The sequence below is a fragment of the Scleropages formosus genome, chromosome 9 (assembly GCF_900964775.1).
Source record: "Scleropages formosus chromosome 9, fSclFor1.1, whole genome shotgun sequence".
Classification (NCBI taxonomy): domain Eukaryota; kingdom Metazoa; phylum Chordata; class Actinopteri; order Osteoglossiformes; family Osteoglossidae; genus Scleropages; species Scleropages formosus.
Genome location: NC_041814.1, coordinates 23539797 through 23561401, shown reverse-complemented (window position 1 = coordinate 23561401; position 21605 = coordinate 23539797). Strand labels below are relative to the sequence as shown.

Sequence of the window (21605 nt, the reverse complement as noted above, 5' to 3'; positions counted from 1 at the left end):
AACCCAACTAGGAAGAAGAGCTGCGAAGGGGAATTATGGGAAGGAAGCAAACAAGAGCCGCAGTGGTGGCCAGCCTGCCATTTCGACCGGCGGCGCGCGGTCCCGACACTTGTGACCTCCTTCGGCCGTCCGCTCCGAACTCCCCGCCACCAGCGGAGAAACGAACGGCTTTTGAGGGGTTCGCCGGAAGCGGCTCGTTTTGTTTGCTCCGCTTGCAGAACGACTCACCCGGAGGACGATCTGAGGCTGAGAGTCGTGCATTCTGCTTCGCTGACGGTCGCCCGCCTTGAGATGACAATAGTCACTGGAGTGTGTGACGTCTCCCGTGACCCCTGTAACTGGGGAGGGGGGGGGGGGCATAACGCTTCAGGGATTGCGTTCCGGTGCCATTCAGCCGTGTCCAAAAACCCGCAGAATAAAGGCGAAACTGAAAATAATAATGGCGTGGAACTGAATTTACTCAAAGCACTTGACATTTTATTTCAGAGCTTTTTAATTTTTCTGGGTGGATGTGGGAATTCCTGCTTGAAAAATGACAAGTGCTGCAGTCCCATAATTTCACGTGAGACTTTTGAGGGGGAGCTATTTAAAGCTCTCAACAATGGCAGGTTCCTGTCCTCGACCGAACGCGCAACTATAATCTAGAGCGCGTTTCCATAAATTATCTGTTCTAATTGTACTCGACATTAAAAGTCCAATTTAATGACACGAATTTCGTTCAGCGGTCACAAAAAATATGAGGTTTATGTGCTAATGGGGTTTGAACTGGAACCCAAGAATATGTGCATGTGTTCCTATGTGTCGGTTGTGACTTTCTTAAGAGCGCCTTAATGTACTTGGCATTTTCAGGGATTCAGGAAACAAGGGGCCTGGAAACACTCATTTCACCTCAAATTTGAGGGCTGGAAACTGAAACCCCCCCCTCCCCACACCACCGCCATCACTACCACTAACAATACTGACAGCAGCAGCTGTTCCTGCGCACACACACACACACACGCACACACACGCGCACACACACCCTGTGCATTCAGGTTGTCCAAAAATACACGTCTCAGAACCGGCTCAAAACAAGCCTGTATTTGTTTTTGAAAAGCGGAAGGAAGAATCGAACGCCCTCATCGGATCCCAGCTCGGCACATGACTTCATTGAGCAGACGCTTTTCTCAAAAAATGACTCCCAACAAACTTTACACAGTGTTATCAGCCCACACCTTACTCACCGAAGGTGACTTCCACTGCCAGATACACTACTTACCCATCCATACACCAGTGCAACACACTCTCTGTACCTCTCTGATCCGTGAGAGGAAAATGAACATTTTAATGAATTTTAGGAGGTGCTTCCTCTCTGCATTCTCATTTGGGTGGCATGGTGGCTCAACAGGTAGCGCTGGTGCTTCAGACCTCGCTGTTCTGCGGTTTGAATGCAGCTCAGTCTGCATGGAGTTCGCATGTTCTCCCCATCTATGTGTGGGTTTCCTGCCACAGACCGAAGACGTGTGTTTCAGGTAAACCGGTGACCTTAAACTGCCTCTATTCTGCGTGTGCGTGAGTAACACTGGTAAACTAAATGTGCAGGTAATTATTCACATTTTTTTATCAGACACTTTTCTCTAAAGCAACTTCCAACGAACTCTATGTAGTATTATGAGCCCACACACCTTATTCACCACGGTGACTTACACTGCTAGAGACACTCCTTACAATGGGTCACTCATCTATACATCAGTGGAACACACTCTCTCTGTCACTCACATCATTGTGTGTGGACCTGAACAGCACATCTTTGGACTGTGGGAGGAAACCAGAGCACCTGGAAGAAACCCATGCAGACACGGGGAGAACATGCAAACCCCAGACAGACTGAGTGGAGATCGAACCCACATCCTCTTGCACCACCCAGGCGCTGTGAGACAGCAGCACTACTCGCTGTGCCACCCACAGTAGAACACACACACACACACACACACACACACACACACACACACACACACACACACACACACACACACACACACACACACACACACACACACACACACACACACACGTTTTCAGAACCGCTTGTCCCATACAGGGTCGCGGGGAACCGGAGCCTACCCGGCAACACAGGGCGTAAGGCCGGAGGGGGAGGGGACACACCCAGGACGGGACGCCAGTCCATCGCAAGGCACCCCAAGCGAGACTTGAACCCCAGACCCGCCGGAGAGCAGAACCGTGGTCCAACCCACTGTGCCACCGCACCCCCCCGATGATGATAATAATAATAATAATAATAATAATAATAATTGGTGAAGGCCTAACTTGTAAAGTTCACATAAACTCAGAGAGAAATGAGTAAAAAACAGATGAGTTTTGAGAGCTGCCTCAAATCACAGGAGGGAAAAAGAGAGTTCATTTCACCGCATTGCTTTATATGTTGGACCCATTGTGAGTGGCGCCACCAAGCAGTCAAAGGCGGAAGAGCACAGTGCTCTTGTTGGAGTGTCGGCTGCTGCTCATAGAGTCCTCTGTCAGTATAGATCATTCAAAGCAGTTTTCAGGTTTGTCCATTTATTCATTTATCTGACCCTACTCTCCAAAGCAACATTAAGCTTCTTACATTTAGTCCCATTTGTACAACCAGGTAATTTTACTGGAGCAATTTAGGATAAGTACCTTTCTCAAGGGTACTACAGAAGCAGGTGAAATTTGAACCAACTACCTTCGGGTCCAACAGCAGCAGCTCTAAGCACTACACTACCAGACTCGTTTTGCACATAAAATGTTTTCCAGCATCAATTCATATTAAGTACTTTGTGGAAGAGTATAACAATATCTCTCCCTGGGACTGGAGCCCCTATCATTTAGTGTTAGAAGTGCATGTCTTTAATCGTTAACTTATGATACATGCTGCTTCGTCTCATGTGTATTTCCTACGTACTTTTGCAGGCGCATCTTTTTTTCCTTAAATGCAACACTCATTACAAGCATATGGTGTACCAGCAAGCTTCGCATACACCCACCTGCAGGTTGCCCCCAGAGGCAGAAAGACATCTGCAAAGGGCACCTTTCCATTTGTATTCCCTCTATGCAATGTTGTTCTTTTGCAAGCAACAGCTTTGTCCTAAATGTCAAGGAGCTGTCTTTAGGAGTCGCAAACGGGCGGGAACAACACGTCGTCCTAAGGTCGGCGATGTGGCAGAGCTGATGTGGGAACAACGGTGACGGATCCCATTAACTCCACTGATCTCATATCCAGAGTTTCCCACACTTTGATCAGACACTTCAAGCCATCGTCCATGGGGAATGCGCAGTTTTAGCAGAAGTTAAAAAAAAAAGAAAGAAAAAATGGTGAAAGATCACCTCTACTTTGCTGACATTCCTTTGTAACTGTAAGAACCAACGCTACTGAATATCATTTATTAGAGCCTCACGAATTATATTTCAACAACGCTGATATTTTTAATACTTACTGTGGTTTATTTAGCGTGTTTATAGATCTGCTGTCAAAATTCGGAAAAATATTACAGTATATCGTTACATCCTTAGGTGTCTAATTTGGTCCGGGCTTTTTCCTGAGTCTAAAAATAAATCGACGCCAATATTCTCGATTGGAAGGGGTTACTAGTTCATTTTCATCAGGTTGAAATCTCAGGTTATAACAAATTGCTCACGTGTGTCATTGCACAGCTTCTCTTAGTCTTCTATGAGTCATCTGTTGGTGAGAGCCTTTCTCGAAGACACTACAGAAATATCCCAATGTCTCTTACTAAACCAGCAAAGCCCCCTCCCCCACCGGCACCTCCCTTGTTTTCAAGGTTGTCATCGTTTTGTCTTCCTGTAGTAGATGCCAAGCTGAAAATACCACTTTAGTTTAAGTTATACAAACTAGCATGATGTCATAATGCACCTATAATAATTACCTGCCCCTTTAATGGATATTTCCTGACTGATTCCTGGTTGTTCTGTAGGTGCTACTTTTTGTGTTATGGGAAGAAACTGGAATTGGAATTACGGGAAGGCATTGTTTTCCCTCTATACCAGAAATGTATTTTTTATCATTTGATGTGGAGCATGTCAAATTGTGGTGTTTTGGTGAGCATTCCACTAGGTTTCATTATTATTATTATTATTATTATTATTATTATTATTATGCTTTTCTACATGCTGAGTGAGAAAGTCCTTCATCTGGATACTAGACTGTAATAATGTGCCTCAAATGTAGGCAGTAGTATGCAATGGATTTTTATTTGTATTTTTTATTTATACAAAGGAAAAGAGCACTTTGGGTAGAATCCTTTAATGGCTGATGCTGCACACACATCTGCTGTACATCATAACAACTTACATTTCAGCGCCTTTCCACCCGTTTCTCACAGGCTTTATGCAAAGAACGGCCACATCAGCTAGCAGGCAGAATTTACCTCCAGCAAAACGGGAACGGAAGTTGTCGCCACGAGTGGGTGTGAATTTGTTATTCATTAAGGTCCCTTTCATACCCCATCAGCCCACACAGATGTAGATGGTGTCATGAACTGGGTCTTGTATTCCAAGGAAGAGACTGATTTAACCCTGAGAGGATCATTACCTGATTGGAAGAAGTGGTGTACACTTCTTATAACAATGCTGATTACTCTGTTTTGAATTGCAGCACTGTTTTCAGTATTGATGAGAATATTAATTAAACACACACACACACACACACACACACACACACACACACACACACACACACACACACTGTCTGAAACCGCTTGTCCCATACAGGGTCGCAGGGACCCAGAGCCTAACCTGGCAACACAGGGCGTAAGGCTGGAGGGGGAGGGGACACACCCAGGACAGGACGCCAGTCTGCCACAAGGAATCCCAAGTGGGACTCAAACCCCAGACGCACCGGAGAGCAGGACCCGGTCCAACCCGCTGCACCATCACGCCCCCCCTAATTAAACATACTTACATATAAATGTATTCGTTCATTATCAATAACTGCTTGTCCAATGCAGAGTTGCCGTGATCCGGAACCTATAACAAAAACACAGGGTGTGAAGCAGGCAATTTAGATTCCCCAGTTCACCTGAAATGCATGTCTTTGAACTGTGGGAGGAAACCAGAGCACCAGGAGGAAACCTTTTGAAAACTCCACACAGACTCAGCTGAACTCAAACACACGTGCAAAGGCACAAATCAGGAGCTGTGAGGCATCAGTGGTCCCCACTGCACCATCATGCTGCATTATATAAATACAGTTCTGTCCTACTTTGGAGAGAAGGCGTATTAAGCGTATTAACGTAGTTCGCTGTGCTATAGTCTGGATTCCTGTATAAAGCTCACAGTCGCTTATTTTCTTGCTTGTCCCATGCTGCTCTCCCTGTTTCTTGTGCCCTTCCACTCATATCACCCAGCAGGTCATAGGGCCACAACACAACTCCCAAGAAAAATCTTAGACGGAACCGGCTGCAGCCTGTGCATGGGGTGTTCCCGAAATGCTCCGAAAGCCCTGCCTGTTCGCTGTCAGCGTAACTTTTGCTGTCATCGGGCATCTGGTGGCAAGCCGAGCCAAAACCACATCTGCCAGGCTTTGATTACCCACTGCATTGTGGGATTCCCCCAAACCCCGGGCAAGTGGCACTGGCATTGTGCAGGCTGTCAGCACTTAACTGTGGGCATTTTTCTTCATGTGGCACAGAGGGCTGTTGAGGGAGGATGTTTTGCCTTTTTCCGTGTTCACCATTTGTGGCTCTGCGCAAAATACAACCGGCGTGTGTAACTCACTGCGGTCATGCCAGTGAGTGTGAGAAATGGCGCGGCTGTGTGTTCTAGTGGAACGGGTGAATTAAGAATTCTGGGCCACTGGTCAACGCCACTACCGCAGCTCCTACTCACAGCCCTGGGAGGGAGGAAAAATGCAGCAAAGGCATGGAATAATAATAATGGTAATAATATCAGCACTGAAGACCAAGAGACTTAAAGGGTCATAAGGGGAGCAGGATCATTTTATGATCCTACAGATCTTCTGTGCTTAAAGTCCTGATAACTCTTGCGCTACATAAGCTTGGGAGCAAATAATGGTTTTTCAAGGTTGATTTTGTACATAATGAACATGTTCTTATTAATAGTGTCCTGTTTGATAAGCACTTTCGTTTTGAATGAGTGGACTTCTTACCAAATCCAGAGCCTCTATGGGGCCACAACGGACACTGATTGGTATAACTGTACTGAATTTGGATATTTAGCAGTAAAAACCACCTACTACACATTTACATTTATTTATTTAGCAGACGCTTTTCTCCAAAACGACTTACAATGGATAGTATGTAGTGTTATCAGCTCACACACCTTATTCACCGTGGTGACTTACACTGCTAGATACACTGCTTACACACAGTACTGTTAATGTTACTATTTTATAACTCGATGTAATATAAAACAAACTAATGGTTTCTGTTTCAATAATTAACTGTAATTTAGCTGTATCATGGTGCTAGTTAGCTGAGACATATTTCTTATGATGTTTTACTATTTTCCTGAAAAACCAAGGTTGTACTTTTCAGAAGCTTAATATATGTTGTAATGCTGACAGTTATATTCAGAAAGATGTACTTTTTACTTAATTATAGAGGACATATGATCCATGAAAGTAATGTACAGCTGAGTCCCAAATGGACATGCTCCTGTTGAGCAATCGCAAGTGATGACAGAAGGTCTCAGCTGCTGAAGCGTTTGAGCAGCGATGACACGGTACCAGGACAGATGGACAGGAGATGCTGGAGTGTCTTTTTTCCCGGTTCGGCCGCCGTGGCTGCACACGTAGGTCAGATGAGGAAGGAAGTGGAAATCCAAGGTTTCTCTGCAGTCTGAAAAGTGTTGGAAAAAATTCATTTAGCCAGGTACAGGTGACAGTGCATGAAGCTGGCAGGGGCATAAATACCATGTCCGGCTGGATGTTAGGAGCAAGGATATTGTAAAAGGGTAAAAAAAAAAAAAAAAATGGCTCTGGAAACTTACACATTTCCAGCCCTCCTGTTCGGCAGAGTGAAATTACTCAGTACAGTCTCAGCCAACAACGGCAACAAACATGTTGAGATTTTGGCTTTTGAACATCTGTGTAGCCTTCCAACGCAAGAGATTCCCATAAACACGGAAATGTGCAAGGATGCCTGGTCACTTTTCAGTGTCCCTGTTGTTTAAATAAAGAAGGAATTGTTGTCTATGACAATCTCTTGCTTATGTAACAATGGTTTATTGAGAGCTCCGGACCAAATTAGTGCGACACAATGATATCCGAGCCTAGCGGAGCAACAGAAACACTTGCAGCTTCTGCAGGCTGGTGGGAGGACAGATCCTGAGCGCAATCAATTCTCATCAGCATAGCTATAATCATGGGAATTGATTCTATGGCAAGAAATTATCATACCTGAGAAACAGTTCAATTTATCCCGCACAATTTGATGACGCCGGTCAGCCAACTGGATAACTTCAAGGTGCATCAGGCCCATAAAACGTACAAAGTAGTTGATCAATACGTGCTTGGCAGACTTACTCCTGGCAGTGTCCGTAATGTGATGTGTACACAATCAATGGAGACACAAGGCTGGTCGACAGGCGGCAGCCTGGTACGAGCCGCTTGCCTTCTCTAGTATGTTGAGTCCCAACCTGCCGTGACTTGGGGTTCTGCTCTGCTGACACATTGATTAAAGAGAGCTGGCCCCCCAAGCTTGCAGTGGATGGACACGTGACAGGTTCCCGTATATCTGTGGGGTAATTGTCACCATGCTAATCCCAGGAGATTTGACCCCTGAGAGCATTTCCTGTGTGAGGGCATCAATCACAGAGGATTTTGGACCTGTATAGACATGTGGGGTGTTGGGCAGCTGACTGAAAATAAATTATCCTGTCAAAACCAATTTGAATACTGTTTCGTCCATGTATTTGCACCGACGACCCCTGACCGCGTGGACTTTGAGTTTGATCGAAAGGCTCTTTATTGAGGGCGAAAACCCAAAATTCCGTCCATATTAAAAGCTGTCCATTTTCCGCTGTGCGTTCTGTAACGATCCGGTAGTCGGAAGTGCTGTGTTTTTCAGAAGAAACCGAGCTTTTTCAAGTGCTGCACAGCAACAGAGCCCAGCTGTGCACCAAAGAAAATTCCAGGTTGGTTTTTCACCGAGCACTTGGCGAACGCGAGGCATCTCATCGGGATTATTGTTAACAAGTCATTATCTCCCTGTCTGTGTGGGTCATCGGGAACACCCCCCCCCCACCACCACCTCCTCTCACTTCAGTTCGCTGCCGCCCCCTTGGCCATCACCCCGCTAGTGACAGCTCTAGAGTACGTGCTGTCAAGTCCCCTGCTTTTGCATTTAATGTGACAAATGCCACTGTTAGAAGATGACAGGAAGGATTCCTCCTGTCTTATTTTCTAATGGGGATTCATGAATTTTTGACAGTTGGCGGTTTTTTCTGCTCTTGGCGATTGTCCTGTATAAAAAGCTACAAGTAAAGGAAAGGAAGAACAAGCACAATAATTCATACGTGAGAGTGACTTTGCACAAGATTTATACTTAAGGCCGGTATGGCAATGTGGCACAGCTGCCCCCGGACCGCCCACTCGGTAAATGGAGAAGGAGGCCGGTGGAACGGGGCTGCCTGCTGCCATTAGCATTATTGAGCCACGAGGCTGTTCCTAGGTCGGTTGCTGGCCGTGCATTCCCTCTTGCTCAGGGAGATTAGATTGCCCTGAGCAGTGGTCTGTGACCCTCAAGTCAGGTGCAACAAGAGTCAGGCCCTATAATTGATCCTCTTATCTACTCAGCTCACAGTTAATTAAAGAAGGTTAATGCAGTCCACCTCCAAATGGTTCACGGAAATGTGGTGATATCAGTATCACTATGTTAGCAGTAGAATGTCAACTTATATGCATGTACATGGTGTTTCCTTTGCATGAAATGGGGTATTGTCTTTGGTGGGGTGTGTTTTTGTCTTTGAGGGAATGCATTTAGTTGATCCGTACCTTGTTTCAGTTCTGCTCACTATCGACCCAGGGAGGAAATCCAAATGGCATCGCCAAAATTCTGTGACTATGATTCTCCAAAGTAAGATCTATCGAGGGAGAAAGTTTAAGGTGGCAGAGAGGTCAGCGGAGGAGTGTTTGGGGGGGAGGTATGACCTTTGGACTAGGTGACGTAGGACACTTCTGTTTGTTAGACACAAGCCCATCGATCACACGTATAATGTGTGACTTGCCGCATCATTCCGGGTGTCACATTCAGTCAGCAAACTTCGCTTGATATTTGCGCCATTTCCTTACGGTTGAACAGATGTACTGTGTGAGGTAGCGGATGTGATTTTTTCTGATGGGGCCTAAAAGTGGGATCACAATAGGCATCATTAAGAACAAGTGTACCAGGTTGCCACATGATCCATTTCTGCTGCTCACCAAGAGTAATTTTCAATTTGATGTTGTTCTTTCTTTTTTTTTCCTACTTCAATGAGGACTAAATGGAAAACATTACATTATGAGAACCAGTTTCCAGGTTGTCATTCCAGCCAGCTCTGGCTCGGCTCTGGGCTCTCTAGGTGTGGGCGGTAATCTAGACATCATTTGATTGAGGGTTTATTGAATGGTGGATGGGCCGCCTTCCATTTGTACTGTCGAGGTCAGAACACTGAGCGCTTCGTGAAGTTTAGCAGACAACACACAAAACAAACACTCCTCTCCGGGGTACCCAAGGGCCATCGCTTTCCCTTTATACCTTTCTGATATCCTTGCCTCGTTTAGAGGATGACTGCCACATTTACCGTATTAATGGAAGCACATCTGTTTTTTTCTCCTCTGTTTTGCCAGTTTTGACCTTGAGAAATGGTACTTGACACCTGGTGTCGACACTAAGCAATTGACTCTTGTCCTCTTTGTTATTTCCTAAGAAGAAGCGGCATACGAGCTGAATTGTCTTAAGAGTTTAGTCCAAGGCAGTGTAAGACCCAAAAGAATTTGTCACTTAAACCAATGCAAACGTGTTCACTTATAAGCCTGAAAGGGCTGATAAAAGCTGTTCTACTAGGTTATTAATCCATGTAAAGTTTATTGCTCCTGGAGAATTTGCAGTGCGAAACTATATCCTTGTCCCCACGCTACACGTGTGTCACAAATGAATGAATATGACAATAAAGAGGATTTTCCTTCAGGTCCGTCTTTAAACAATTGGGTGACTACAAAAAAAAGAGCGTTATTTATGTTTTATATTTATTTTCTGTTATTTGCATAACGGTGCTACGTATTCTGTATGCTCTATAAAAGGAGAAAGTGGTGTAGACAATGTAGGACCAAAGAACAAACTCAGTCTAGACACGTAAAGTACTAAAAATTCTCTGTTTAGACAAACAAAGCCTCTAATCCGTTGCTCTGTCTTAATCTGAAATTGTATCGCATTCGTCTGCGTTTCCTTGGTTAAAAAACCATTAGTGGTTTTTCGGTAGTCTGTCAATCTGTCTGCTCCTAAACAAACAACTGTAGCATTAAAAAAAAAAAAAAAACGGTGCTAGCGCAATCACTTTCCAGGAAGATTACATATGCAGATTTAAGACTCGGATTCAGGGATGAGGCAGACAGAGCACAACAGATGTCTCTTACTTGTGACAACAAAGAGCCTTGACTTAGGGAAGAGTCATCTTTCACCAGCTTAGCGAGTGGTGGGGAATAAACGATGCCGTTATCGCACATCTCCACTGGGGAGAAGGACAAAAAAATTATTTTGTTCAGCAGATTTTTTTATATGCCGCAACGTGTACGAAAGGCCTGGGGTTATCCCCGTTGCACAGTTACGGACGTGGAATTAATGTTCTACGGCCAAGGCAGAGGGGAAAGGAACAGTTTCTGGGGTTGCGTGGGGTGCCAGACAAAGGAAGGTCAAGGAGGTGGATGTGGAAAAGACGTCTTGCTCTTGCTGGATAATCAATCCAGTGAGTCATCGAGGCACTTTAGCACACGACTTCCCGCAAATAATTAGTTCCCAGGCCATGGCTTACATCCACCTTTTTTGCCTCCCTTGTTTCGAGTTCACAGGCAGGGGATCCTCTCTCACACACCCAGAAGGACTTTTCCTGCCTGTGGATTAATTTAATGTTTTCATTACAGATAGAGCTGACGCTTTATTTTTCAGGCCTCGCAAGTGTGTATCAAATCATGCATTTTTTGTGAGCTTAAAATTATTGTACATTTACATTTATTCATTTAGCTGACGCTTTTCTGCAAAGTGACATACATCTCAGGGAAGAATACAAAAAGTGCATCGCACCAGCACAAAGATCGAGGTGCAGACACATGATTCTTGAGTACAGTTTCACACATACCACCATATCAACCAGCATACACTACACGAGTAGCTGCATGAGTTTTTATTTACCGGTATGTATTTTCCCCACCAAAGAGGACTAACCAAGATCTATAAAATGTTGTTTAATATTCAGTGTTTAAATGAAAACATTAATAATAGATGAAAATACTTCAAAGTAAAATATTAGCATAAAAAAATCTATTTGCTTTTCCAGAACGTAGAACATGTGTTTTGTTTAAGAGTGAAGAATTATTTTCAGTTTGATCATTTTTAGCTATTGTTTCAGTATTTCACATTGTGTTCTTAATCATACATTTAAATGAGATTTTCTTTCGTGCAATGTCACAGTTCTGAATATTTTGCCTTTTCTGTTTATTTTCCATGCTGAATCAAAGTAATTTAAATCTTTACATGACTTTTTTTGTCTTTTCTTGCAGGTTTTGGCCATCATATCCATCTTGTTCATTATCCTCTCTACAATTGCACTGTCACTGAATACCTTGCCTGAGCTCCAGGTGACAGACGAGTTTGGCCAGGCCAATGACAATCCTCAGCTGGCACACGTTGAAGCCGTGTGCATTGCCTGGTTCACAATGGAGTACGTGCTGCGCTTCCTGTCCTCCCCAAATAAATGGAAGTTCTTCAAAGGCCCACTCAATGTCATTGACTTATTAGCCATATTGCCCTACTATGTCACCATTTTCCTGACAGAGTCCAACAAGAGTGTGCTACAGTTTCAGAATGTGAGGCGGGTGGTCCAGATCTTCCGAATCATGAGAATACTTAGGATTCTCAAGTTGGCAAGACATTCCACAGGTCTTCAGTCTCTCGGGTTTACCCTTAGGCGGAGCTACAACGAACTCGGATTACTAATATTGTTCTTAGCTATGGGCATCATGATCTTCTCGAGCTTAGTGTTCTTTGCCGAAAAAGATGAAGATGCCACAAAATTCACAAGCATTCCTGCTTCCTTCTGGTGGGCTACCATCACTATGACAACTGTAGGCTATGGCGATATTTATCCACAAACACTGCTGGGCAAAATAGTTGGTGGACTTTGCTGCATTGCAGGTGTGTTAGTCATAGCCTTACCCATACCCATCATTGTGAACAACTTCTCTGAGTTCTACAAGGAGCAGAAGCGACAGGAGAAAGCCATCAAGAGACGAGAGGCCTTGGAAAGAGCCAAGAGGAATGGAAGTATTGTCTCTATGAATCTGAAAGACGCCTTTGCTCGTAGCATGGAACTAATGGATGTTGTTGTGGACAAAAGTGAAGACAAGCGCTCCTTAGACAACCATTTGTCACCAAGCAGATGGGGTGCATCCCAGCGAACCATGTCTGATGCAAGCATCAAATCCTTTGATAAAAAGTCTCCGGAGACTGTCCAGCAGAGTTCACAAGACCGCGTCAGTAATCCCGGTGCCAGCCCACAGCATCTAAATGCTCAGAAGCTGGAGGAGATATATAACCAGATGACAAAGTCACAGTCATTCACTAATCTCAATGCAACAGCCGCACCACCAGCAGAGCCAGAGACGAAGCAGGAGGTGGAGTTAGAGATGAAAGTCGTCCCTCCAGCCTCCAACCCCCCACCAAAGGAGAGACTAATTACTGACATCAGAAGCATATCAAGTGTTGACAGTTTTGCAAGCTGTACAACCGACATTGCTGAAGGAGAGCAGGTTCAGGGGCGACATCCAAGGGCCCCCCCAACTCTGGACCTTAGCCATTTGGCCCCACTAGGCAGTAAGGCAGATGAGGGTGAGAAAGAGGGCCAAGGATACATATATGAGTTTGTCTCCTTCAATCCAGAAAGCGGCACCTTCTCTCCCAAGGAGGACCGTCAAAGCTTTTCCCACGAAGCTGAAAGCATCAGAAGCCTCATTACAAGCAACCACCCCACGAAGATCAGGGGACTGAAAGTAAACTTCCTTGAAACCCCTGATGAGACTCCACTCACACCTCCCAGCACCGTCAGATCACCACTGCTGACAGAGCCTGAGCTGATGACCTCATCCCCGAAGCAATTCAGCACCACCTTGCTGGAAGACAGTTTCCCTGAGGCAGAAGAACTATTGCTTAGTCCTGACTCGGAAGCACTTGATACTTTTCCAGAAGACGTATCACTCCAGTCTACCCCAGGGGAGAATGATGACAATACTACACAAGGGGAGGAGAAGCTGGCCTCAAAGGGGGTAGGACAAGGCTTCTTCCGGGAGAACCATGAAGAAGACAACCGAATGGAACAGGTAGGCCCAGCCCTCAGCCCATCCTCCCCAAAGCCCACGGTGCAGAACTGCATGCAGGGCGCTGCTGGGGAGGGGAAGCCTGACAGTAACCAAAGTGGACACAAAGTGGAGAACCACACATTTACGCCAGAAATCCACATAAGGTCGGGGGATGGCAGCTTGTCCCCTACGTGTGAAACCAGCATGTGACTGAGGAATGTGGGGAGGAGGCCTACAGATCTACTGAAGGTCTGTTGAGAAAAAAGGGGCTCACTGATGTAGTGAATGAGAAATTTTTGCATGGCAAGAAAAACCCCTTTTAACTGTGACATCCCCTATGGAGAAAATGAGACTGCTTTCTTGGCAGATGTGACTTGAACACAGTGGGATATAACAAGAGGCTCAGTGATGAGCATGTATATCACAGTATGAAGACATTTTTAACTGAACTGTACATTTGAACCTTGTATTATTTTTTTTAGCTGCTGTAAGAAATGCACAATGAGGGACAAATCATTTAAAAGCATGCATTTAAAAATGTAAATCAAAGGTGCTTAGTTTGCTGAAAGCATTTCACTGTAAATATGATGGCAGGAAAGGCAACGGTATTGCGCAGAAAAACTGAAGAGATGCTATTTGTTGAAGGCATACAGTACATTTATAAAACAGTACAGAGAGAGAAACTGTGTCGAGTCTTCAGAACATGTCGTGTCTAGACTTGCTAAGTAGCGACTTATAAAAACATATCATTACTTTTTATGGTAATGCACCATGTTCCATGGGGAAAAAAAAAATCATAATTTTCTTTAAAAATTTATCAAAGAAACATATTTGGTTTGCATTATAACAGGTAATTTTTTTTCAAATTACTGTCATGATCATAATAATTAGACTTAATGACCAGAAGCATTTGCTTTTATTAAGTATAAAAACGCTGTTATTCCTTGTTACCGATGCTCAATTTATCGTATAGTTGCCAAACACTCTATGAAGTAGAACCGCAAACATTAGACATCATTGCAGCAAGTGATATGGCTTCAGAAACGTGAAGCTGGTTAAGAATATTAAGGTAGTCACAAAATCAAATACCTTTAGTGATAAGCTTGTGCGCTGTATAAAACGTCATAATTTAATAGTGAGTGTCATTTATAGACAATATATATATATATAACTTCCAAAGAGACCATAATAATAAACGGTGAAAAAAATAATCTAGAAAGCTTGCAAGTGAAGCTGTGGAGTTGCTCCGCAGATTAGCCGATCGATTAGTTCAACAAGTCTGGTCATTAAATCTTTCTCTCGCTATCCATACATCTCCCTCTGACACTTCAATGTCACACCTTCGCGCAGAAAATGGTGATATTCTTTCTTCTGGCCGAGGACCAAAAATCGCACCCCCGTGCTTCTTTTAAAGAAGTACTTCATCTGCATAGCATAAGTGTTCAAGCACATTAATAGAAAGAACTGTGTGAAAGGAACGAGGGTGTCAGGTGGGTTTTATTGTTATTGTCACCATGTTCATTGCACTCGGATAAAAATCAGTTTAGCTGTACAATCCAATTGTCCCATCCTGTGGAGTCTTTTTTTTTTTTCTTACTGCTGTAGTGTCTTAGACCTTGAATTATAGCATTATTGTGTTGACTAAATCAGTTTCACAAACACTTAAACCCAAAGTTTTACGTTGTAGCTTCTTCTTCTCAGAACGGTGATCTGTTTTTTTGTTGCCTTTTATTCTAAAACTGCTGGAAAACATGTCTTGTTCAGATGTGATACTTGGCCGAGCGTTAACAAACGTTGCGCTGCGTCCGAGAAAGCCACGCGAACCTGAATGAAGGCCGAGGCGAAGAATCCATTTTTCTGTTTGTTCTCCCAGTTATACGGAAGTGTGAAGTGCAATACTGTATACTGTAATATATGCAGGCCAAAAATTGTGGCAACTTGATTACAGTCCAGTGGATCCGTAGGAGTGTAGGCAGAAACAACTCGTGTATTTTCCGAGAATATATCTTTTAATATTAAACAACTGACAGTGTTACCCTTTATTGTCACGAGGAAAATGTCTATAAATCATACATTCACACACTGTGTGGCTGTCATGTACAGTTACTCAGATATCAGCAGACCTCAAATACGTTGCTTAAGTGTTAAAATAGAACTGGGAATGGGACTAGGGCTTTTATAATCTGCGAGGAAGCAAATATGTCATCTTTAATTTGAAATATATGTGTTATTTAAGATTGCCACAAAAAGTATTTTATGTTTTTTGTGAATTAACTAATATGAGAATGATTCTATTTTTTCTAAACCAAAAGCACGACCACGATTTCCTGCCGTTTGGTGGTTGAAATTATGCGTGCCTTTTCATAAAAAGTTATTTATGAGAAGGTTAAAAGTCGTTTGGCTTTGTTCATATAGCACTGTACAGAAAATTCTAATTTTTTATAGGGATAAACCAGGTCTTTAATTAATAGGTACAAGTAATATTATTGAGTTCTCAGGTTTTGTATAACTCACAGATGTTTTATTAGCGCGTTGCAGTTTTCCTTTTCATTTACGGCTAGTGTCGGCTAGTTTTTACTTCTTCGCTCTTGTTTATTTTTTTATAATACGAACGACTGTAAGGGCAACCGGGTGTGCAGAACTAAGGTTTTAAGTCCTAAAAACTGTACAACCCCATCAAAACCCACGTGAGACCTGCGGCAGAAAAGGAAGCCTTTCCTCTCGGAGAGCGTGACCTGTGTCCTCTGGTTCCTTTGCACCATTTAATGGACCTGAGCTGGACCGGAGAATGTGCGGTCAACGGAGAATATTAAGCCTGACTGACAGAGAGAACGAGCGTTCGTGCCACAAGGTCAAACGTCTGTCCTTCGGTGGGGTATGTTCTCCCCAACCGGTGTCCTTAGGACACGTGAGGAAAGCGCACTGGGCTTTTCCGTTCATATCCGTGTCGTGGGCGGCAGCTTTAGCAGCGGCAGGTTCGCTAAGAACACGTGGCAATTGTTTAAACATTTGTTGTTTGATTTCCTAAAAGAAACTTGACTGCTCAGCTTGCGAGAATAAATACTGTAAGGCCTGCCGTGCCCAGAGTGGTGCTATGCCATCAGCAAGCATAGACCGGCACAGAATCCGTGGTACGCGTCTCCAAGCGGTTCTGGTGAAAAATGAAAAATACCAGTTGTCCTGACAAGTCATGTGAGCGAGAGCGAAAGGAAAGGCTCTCTCTCACTGACGTATCGCTGGCATTATGAGCATTTCACTCTGGACAGCAAAGAGGCTACTTTAAATGACAGTTGTGAAATGCTGGCTCTTGAACGGTGTCAATGGTAGAACTTTTTTTGTTATCGTTACTGATTTTCTTTTCGAAGAAAATTCTGAATTTTCTTTTCTTTCGTAGGTAAAAACATGGAATGTGGTTTTTGAATGGTTTTGTTCATTCCTGATTATGTTGTTTGTTTTGTTTTGTTTTGTTTTTTTTCTGCTGAATTGCTGAAAACTCAACTTACAGCAAAGGGACTGTGCAGCAATGCATCATCGGATATCATTTCATGAGACGTCATTTATCGCAACTGTTTTTTTTTTCTTCTACGTGAAGTATATCCATCATATCTGTGTCATCCATAAATTATAACCAGCTCTATAAAGCGTATTTGCTGTACTGTGTATTTCCATGTCCTTATCTATCCTGTCACTTTCTTTTGTTTTGTTCTCGTTGTCCGTTTCTCATGTAACTTGGTACTCGTAGTCTTCTCAGCTGCAGACTGTTCTTGTACAAATCAGCATCTTTGTATGCATGTTAGTAGTCCGTACAATTATGTGACCACAGAACACTTTGTTATGGTACATGTGTGTCAACATTTCTGTAAAAAACTAAACAGCGATGTCCCCCCATTTAAGTCTGTTAGCATATGCAGGAGAACAAATAAATGTGTATATAATAACTCACCTTTGTGTTGTGTCTGCTACTCAGTACAGTTCTCTTGAAACGTGTCCAGCTGAAGTTCTGCCACAGAAAAGGGGGGGGAAAAATTCTGCATTTTTTATTGCAGGGATTTAAGTAGCAGTAATTTGTGCAGCAGGTTAGTTACTGTAAACTTTTTAAACTGGTTATCCATAAGAAACCGCCACCCTAACCCTAGAACTCTCATATTTAAATTTTTACATTTATTTTTCATGGTATTAATTTATTGTTATTTGTTTATTAATACATCTTTTCAAAACAGACTCCTTAAAATCTACATGCGAAAATAATTTCGAGTTTAACGTTTACAGCAAAACAAAACGCATTGTGTTTTTAACAACACGGCATAAAAGAGTGAACTTTAAAAGTTGAAGGACTTTGCGTTCGCTGACGTGATTCTATTAAGAACTGAACATCCTGTTCTCCGGAGGCAGTCTAATATTTAACCTTTCGACATTAAGTTTTGCAGATGGACTATATGTTGAATTTGCAGATGCATGTCTTTATTTGAACGACTACATTTGTAATGAAGAGCCTACCAAAATCAGCCACATCTGGCAAATTACAGGATCGATCAAAGATCTGTGCAATTAATGCGCAGTAGTAGTAATTACAACCTCCAGAGAGACGTGTATGGATGCGCCAGCAAAGCAAATCACAGTACAGATCCTGCTGAAAGTCAGAGCGGAACAATGAAACGGACAATCAAGATGCATTTTTACCGACATTATGGTTTTTATGTGTTGGCAGTTCAAGCATGCTGCAAGAACTACACTGATAGTGTTCTCAGATTCCTTTGAGTCCATCAGAAGCCTCCGCTAAGAAAGGTTTCCTTTTTATTAGAGCACTGCATACAATTTTACACCCTTGAGAGTTCTGAGTCAGTTTAAGTCATTACTCAAAGCACAGCTCTATCCAATCATCACTCTTGATTTTTTTTTTTTTTTTTTTAAATTTGATTTTTTGCCACACATTCTCACAACCAACTTTCGGGACTTGCAAGCAATACAATGAAGTAGAAATGACGGCCGTCCCAAGTATGAGTTGTTGTGTGTAGCATATGTCATAAATAGAGGATTATCTGTACTTGACAAAACTTTAGTATGTTAGTATAAGATACAGTACATTAGTATGACGATGTTAATGTAAAGTTTTGGGTTCAACAGAGTGTTGCTATTGTAGCTACTCTTGGTATCTGGAAGCAACCAACTCCACACAGTCATTCTTTTGCTTGTTTCAGATTTTTCACATTTTCAATACAGATGATGTTACACCACCCAATAGAAATGCTTGTACCAGTTTAACACAAATTGTAGACAGCTGTTAGTGTACTGGTTAGCGCTGCCTCTTTGAACCCACAAGTCATAGGTTCAAATCTCTCCTTAAGGTGCAGTGCCCTTGAGCAAGGTACTTACTGAAAATGGCTCTAGTAAAATTGCCCACCTGGCTTAAAGAACTGTAAGTTGCTTTGAGGAAAAGTGTCAGGTAAATAGAAATAACGAGAGTATGCAAAAGAGGTTGATTTTTCTAATGGTCTGGTAAGTGCTGACATCCTTGTTTCAGTCGGATGTAATTTGATGAGTTTGACATTTGACTTAATTTAAAGGTGTTTCAAAGTTATTCATAGGAAGGCAGATTTAAACATGGTGAATAGTCATTAACAACTCTGTCCGCACAGAGTATATTACAGTTTCTGCTTTCTGCGGATGTAGGCTATTCCGTGTCATAAAATTGTTTTAACTTGTTTACTAAGATGGCAGTTATTCCGTCTTTTTACAGCTTTACCATTGGTCAGATATGAAAACTAATTACTGGATGAATTCAAGCATGGTACATGATTCGTATGGAGCACGGTGGCACAGTGAGTAGTGCTGCTGTCTCACAGCACCTGGGTGGTGTGAGAGGATGTGGGTTTGATCCCTGCTCAGTCCGTGTGGGGTTTGCATGTTCTCCCTGTGTCTGCGTGGGTTTCCTCTCACAGCCCAAAGACATGCTGTTCGGGTTCAGCCATAATGATGTGAGTGACAGAGAGAGTGTGTTCTACTGATGCATGGATGAGTGACCCATGGTAAGTAGTGTATCTAGCAGTATAAGTCACCACGGTGAATAAGGTGTGTGGGCTCATAACACATTGAGTTCATTGGAAGTCACTCTGGAGAAAGTGCCTGCTAAGTGAATAAATGTAAATTTACACTGACAGTTGTTTCAGGTTTCTTTCAGTCCAGCAGCAGCCTCCACAAAGAAACAAATGAGATACATTTCCATCGCATGTAGTCAAACCCTTGAGAATTTTGAGTAATTTACGGTCAATATTTGAAATTCGCTTCCGTCAAATCATCTCTTGGATGTTTTTTTTTTTTGTCACAAATAATAAATCAGAAATGGGTGATGATGAGAGCAATGAAGATTCAAGTGCGGCTTCCATCATACAGAGCATTACAACACAAGACAGCTAAAGTGAAATGTTATATACACTGCACTAAACTCCCTACAGTCTTCACTCATTTATGGATCAGAGCAATGTAACACACACATACATACACACACTATCCATCGAGTTTCAGTAACTGCTTGTCCTGAACGAGGTTGCGGTGAACCGGAGCTTAACCTGGAAGCATTAGGCGCAAGGCTGAGGGGGCTACACCCTGGATTAGATTCTACCCATAACAGGGTAGCCACACATCCACATACTCACTCACTCACTCATTCACACACTATGGACAATTTAGTATGACTAATCAACCTGAAGTGCATGTCTTTAGACTGTAGGAGGAAGCCCACCCAGACACGGGGGAGAACATGCAAACTCCACAGAATAAGCACAGCTCTGGCTCTCTGAGACACCATGTCAACTTGTTTAGTGAAGTGCAGAAAGTGAAGTGAAGGGTGACCTTCAACTGTTCAGCTAAAAGTCTGACCCTGCACACAACACTGTAGAGCTTCCTAGAAATATTACAATGATCTCTTCTCCTTGAGGCAATGAACCAAAATCAATTTATGGGTCTGCAGTGCAGCAGCAACAGATATTGTCAAAATTTTTAATGTTTCCCCTTTGCAGAGATTATGGATATTGCTGAGAAACCTCTGAGCCTCTTCCTGAGCCTTGGTTCTGGTCATCCAGCTGATGCAGGTCATTTTTACAGCCATCAGTGACACCCTGAGGACTCCCAGATGGCAGCCAAGTAGGTTGGGAGGATGAACACACTGTTGGGATGTTGGAAATTGGCAGTCTTGTCATGAAGAAGTGTTCTACCACTTTCACTCTGCTCCTCCTCAAATCAACACTGAAAAAAGAAAAAAACTATACCATGTGTTAATAAAAATGATTATTTTCTCCTCCTACTTGTAAACTGTGTTTTTGTGTAAAAGCACAAGTGTATGGCATCAACACTAAAATGAACCAGACAGAATTATCCTGAATCTGGGTTACAGGAGATAATTGTTTAATGTCATCCATCCCCAAAGGAAATGTGATTTTAACTCATCAAACAAATCAGGTATGTTATATTCAAAGGGCAGTGTTCGCTTTTCAGGCTTCACTATTGTCACGAGCGCTGAGCCAGGAGACAAGCAGTAGGATCCAAGTGCAGGATCGTGGGTCGTGAACCGAAGGGGCAAAGATGGGAATCGTGGTCGGTGTCAGGTGTGCGTCAAGCAACCGGGGAGCAAACATTGTCCTTCGGGGTAAATTGTTGTTCGTTGCCAAAGTTCAGAGCCGTGGTCAAAACCGAGGGTGTCTGGAGCGGGGACAGGAAAGCAGGGTTTGGGTGAAGCGGTAGGAAATACGGGACAAGGAGTGGGAGTCAGGTTGCAAACGCTGAGGGGACGGTTGTCTCATTGAGATTCTGCAACCTGGGAGTGGTGGTGTGGTATCCCTTATACTCAGCCCTGCTGATTTAGATGAGGTGCATTTGGCTGGAGTGTGGTTGAGGGTGCGACAACTATGCAGCTGAGGATTTTTTTTTCTCATGAAAGGTCTACACAGTTAGTAAGAAATGTTTCCACACACGTTCGTCTTGAGTTGTCACTCAGAAATCATCAGAATCAGAAACCGATTTATTTGGCCAAGTACGCACACACGTACAAGGAATTTTGCTT

General features: G+C 43.2%; 1 protein-coding gene across 3 annotated transcripts in view; it reads left to right on the top strand.

Annotated features, from left to right (window-relative positions):
- kcnb2b (potassium voltage-gated channel subfamily B member 2b) overlaps positions 1-13809 on the top strand; it is a 71266-nt gene extending 57457 nt beyond the window's left edge. For all 3 annotated transcript variants that reach the window (XM_018754002.2, XM_018754003.2, XM_029254955.1), the window contains exon 3: positions 11756-13809. In XM_018754002.2, the coding sequence (XP_018609518.2) occupies positions 11756-13759 (2004 nt within the window). In that variant the 3' untranslated portion in view covers positions 13760-13809. The remainder of the gene's footprint in view (positions 1-11755) is intronic.
- The last annotated feature ends 7796 nt before the right edge of the window (positions 13810-21605 follow it).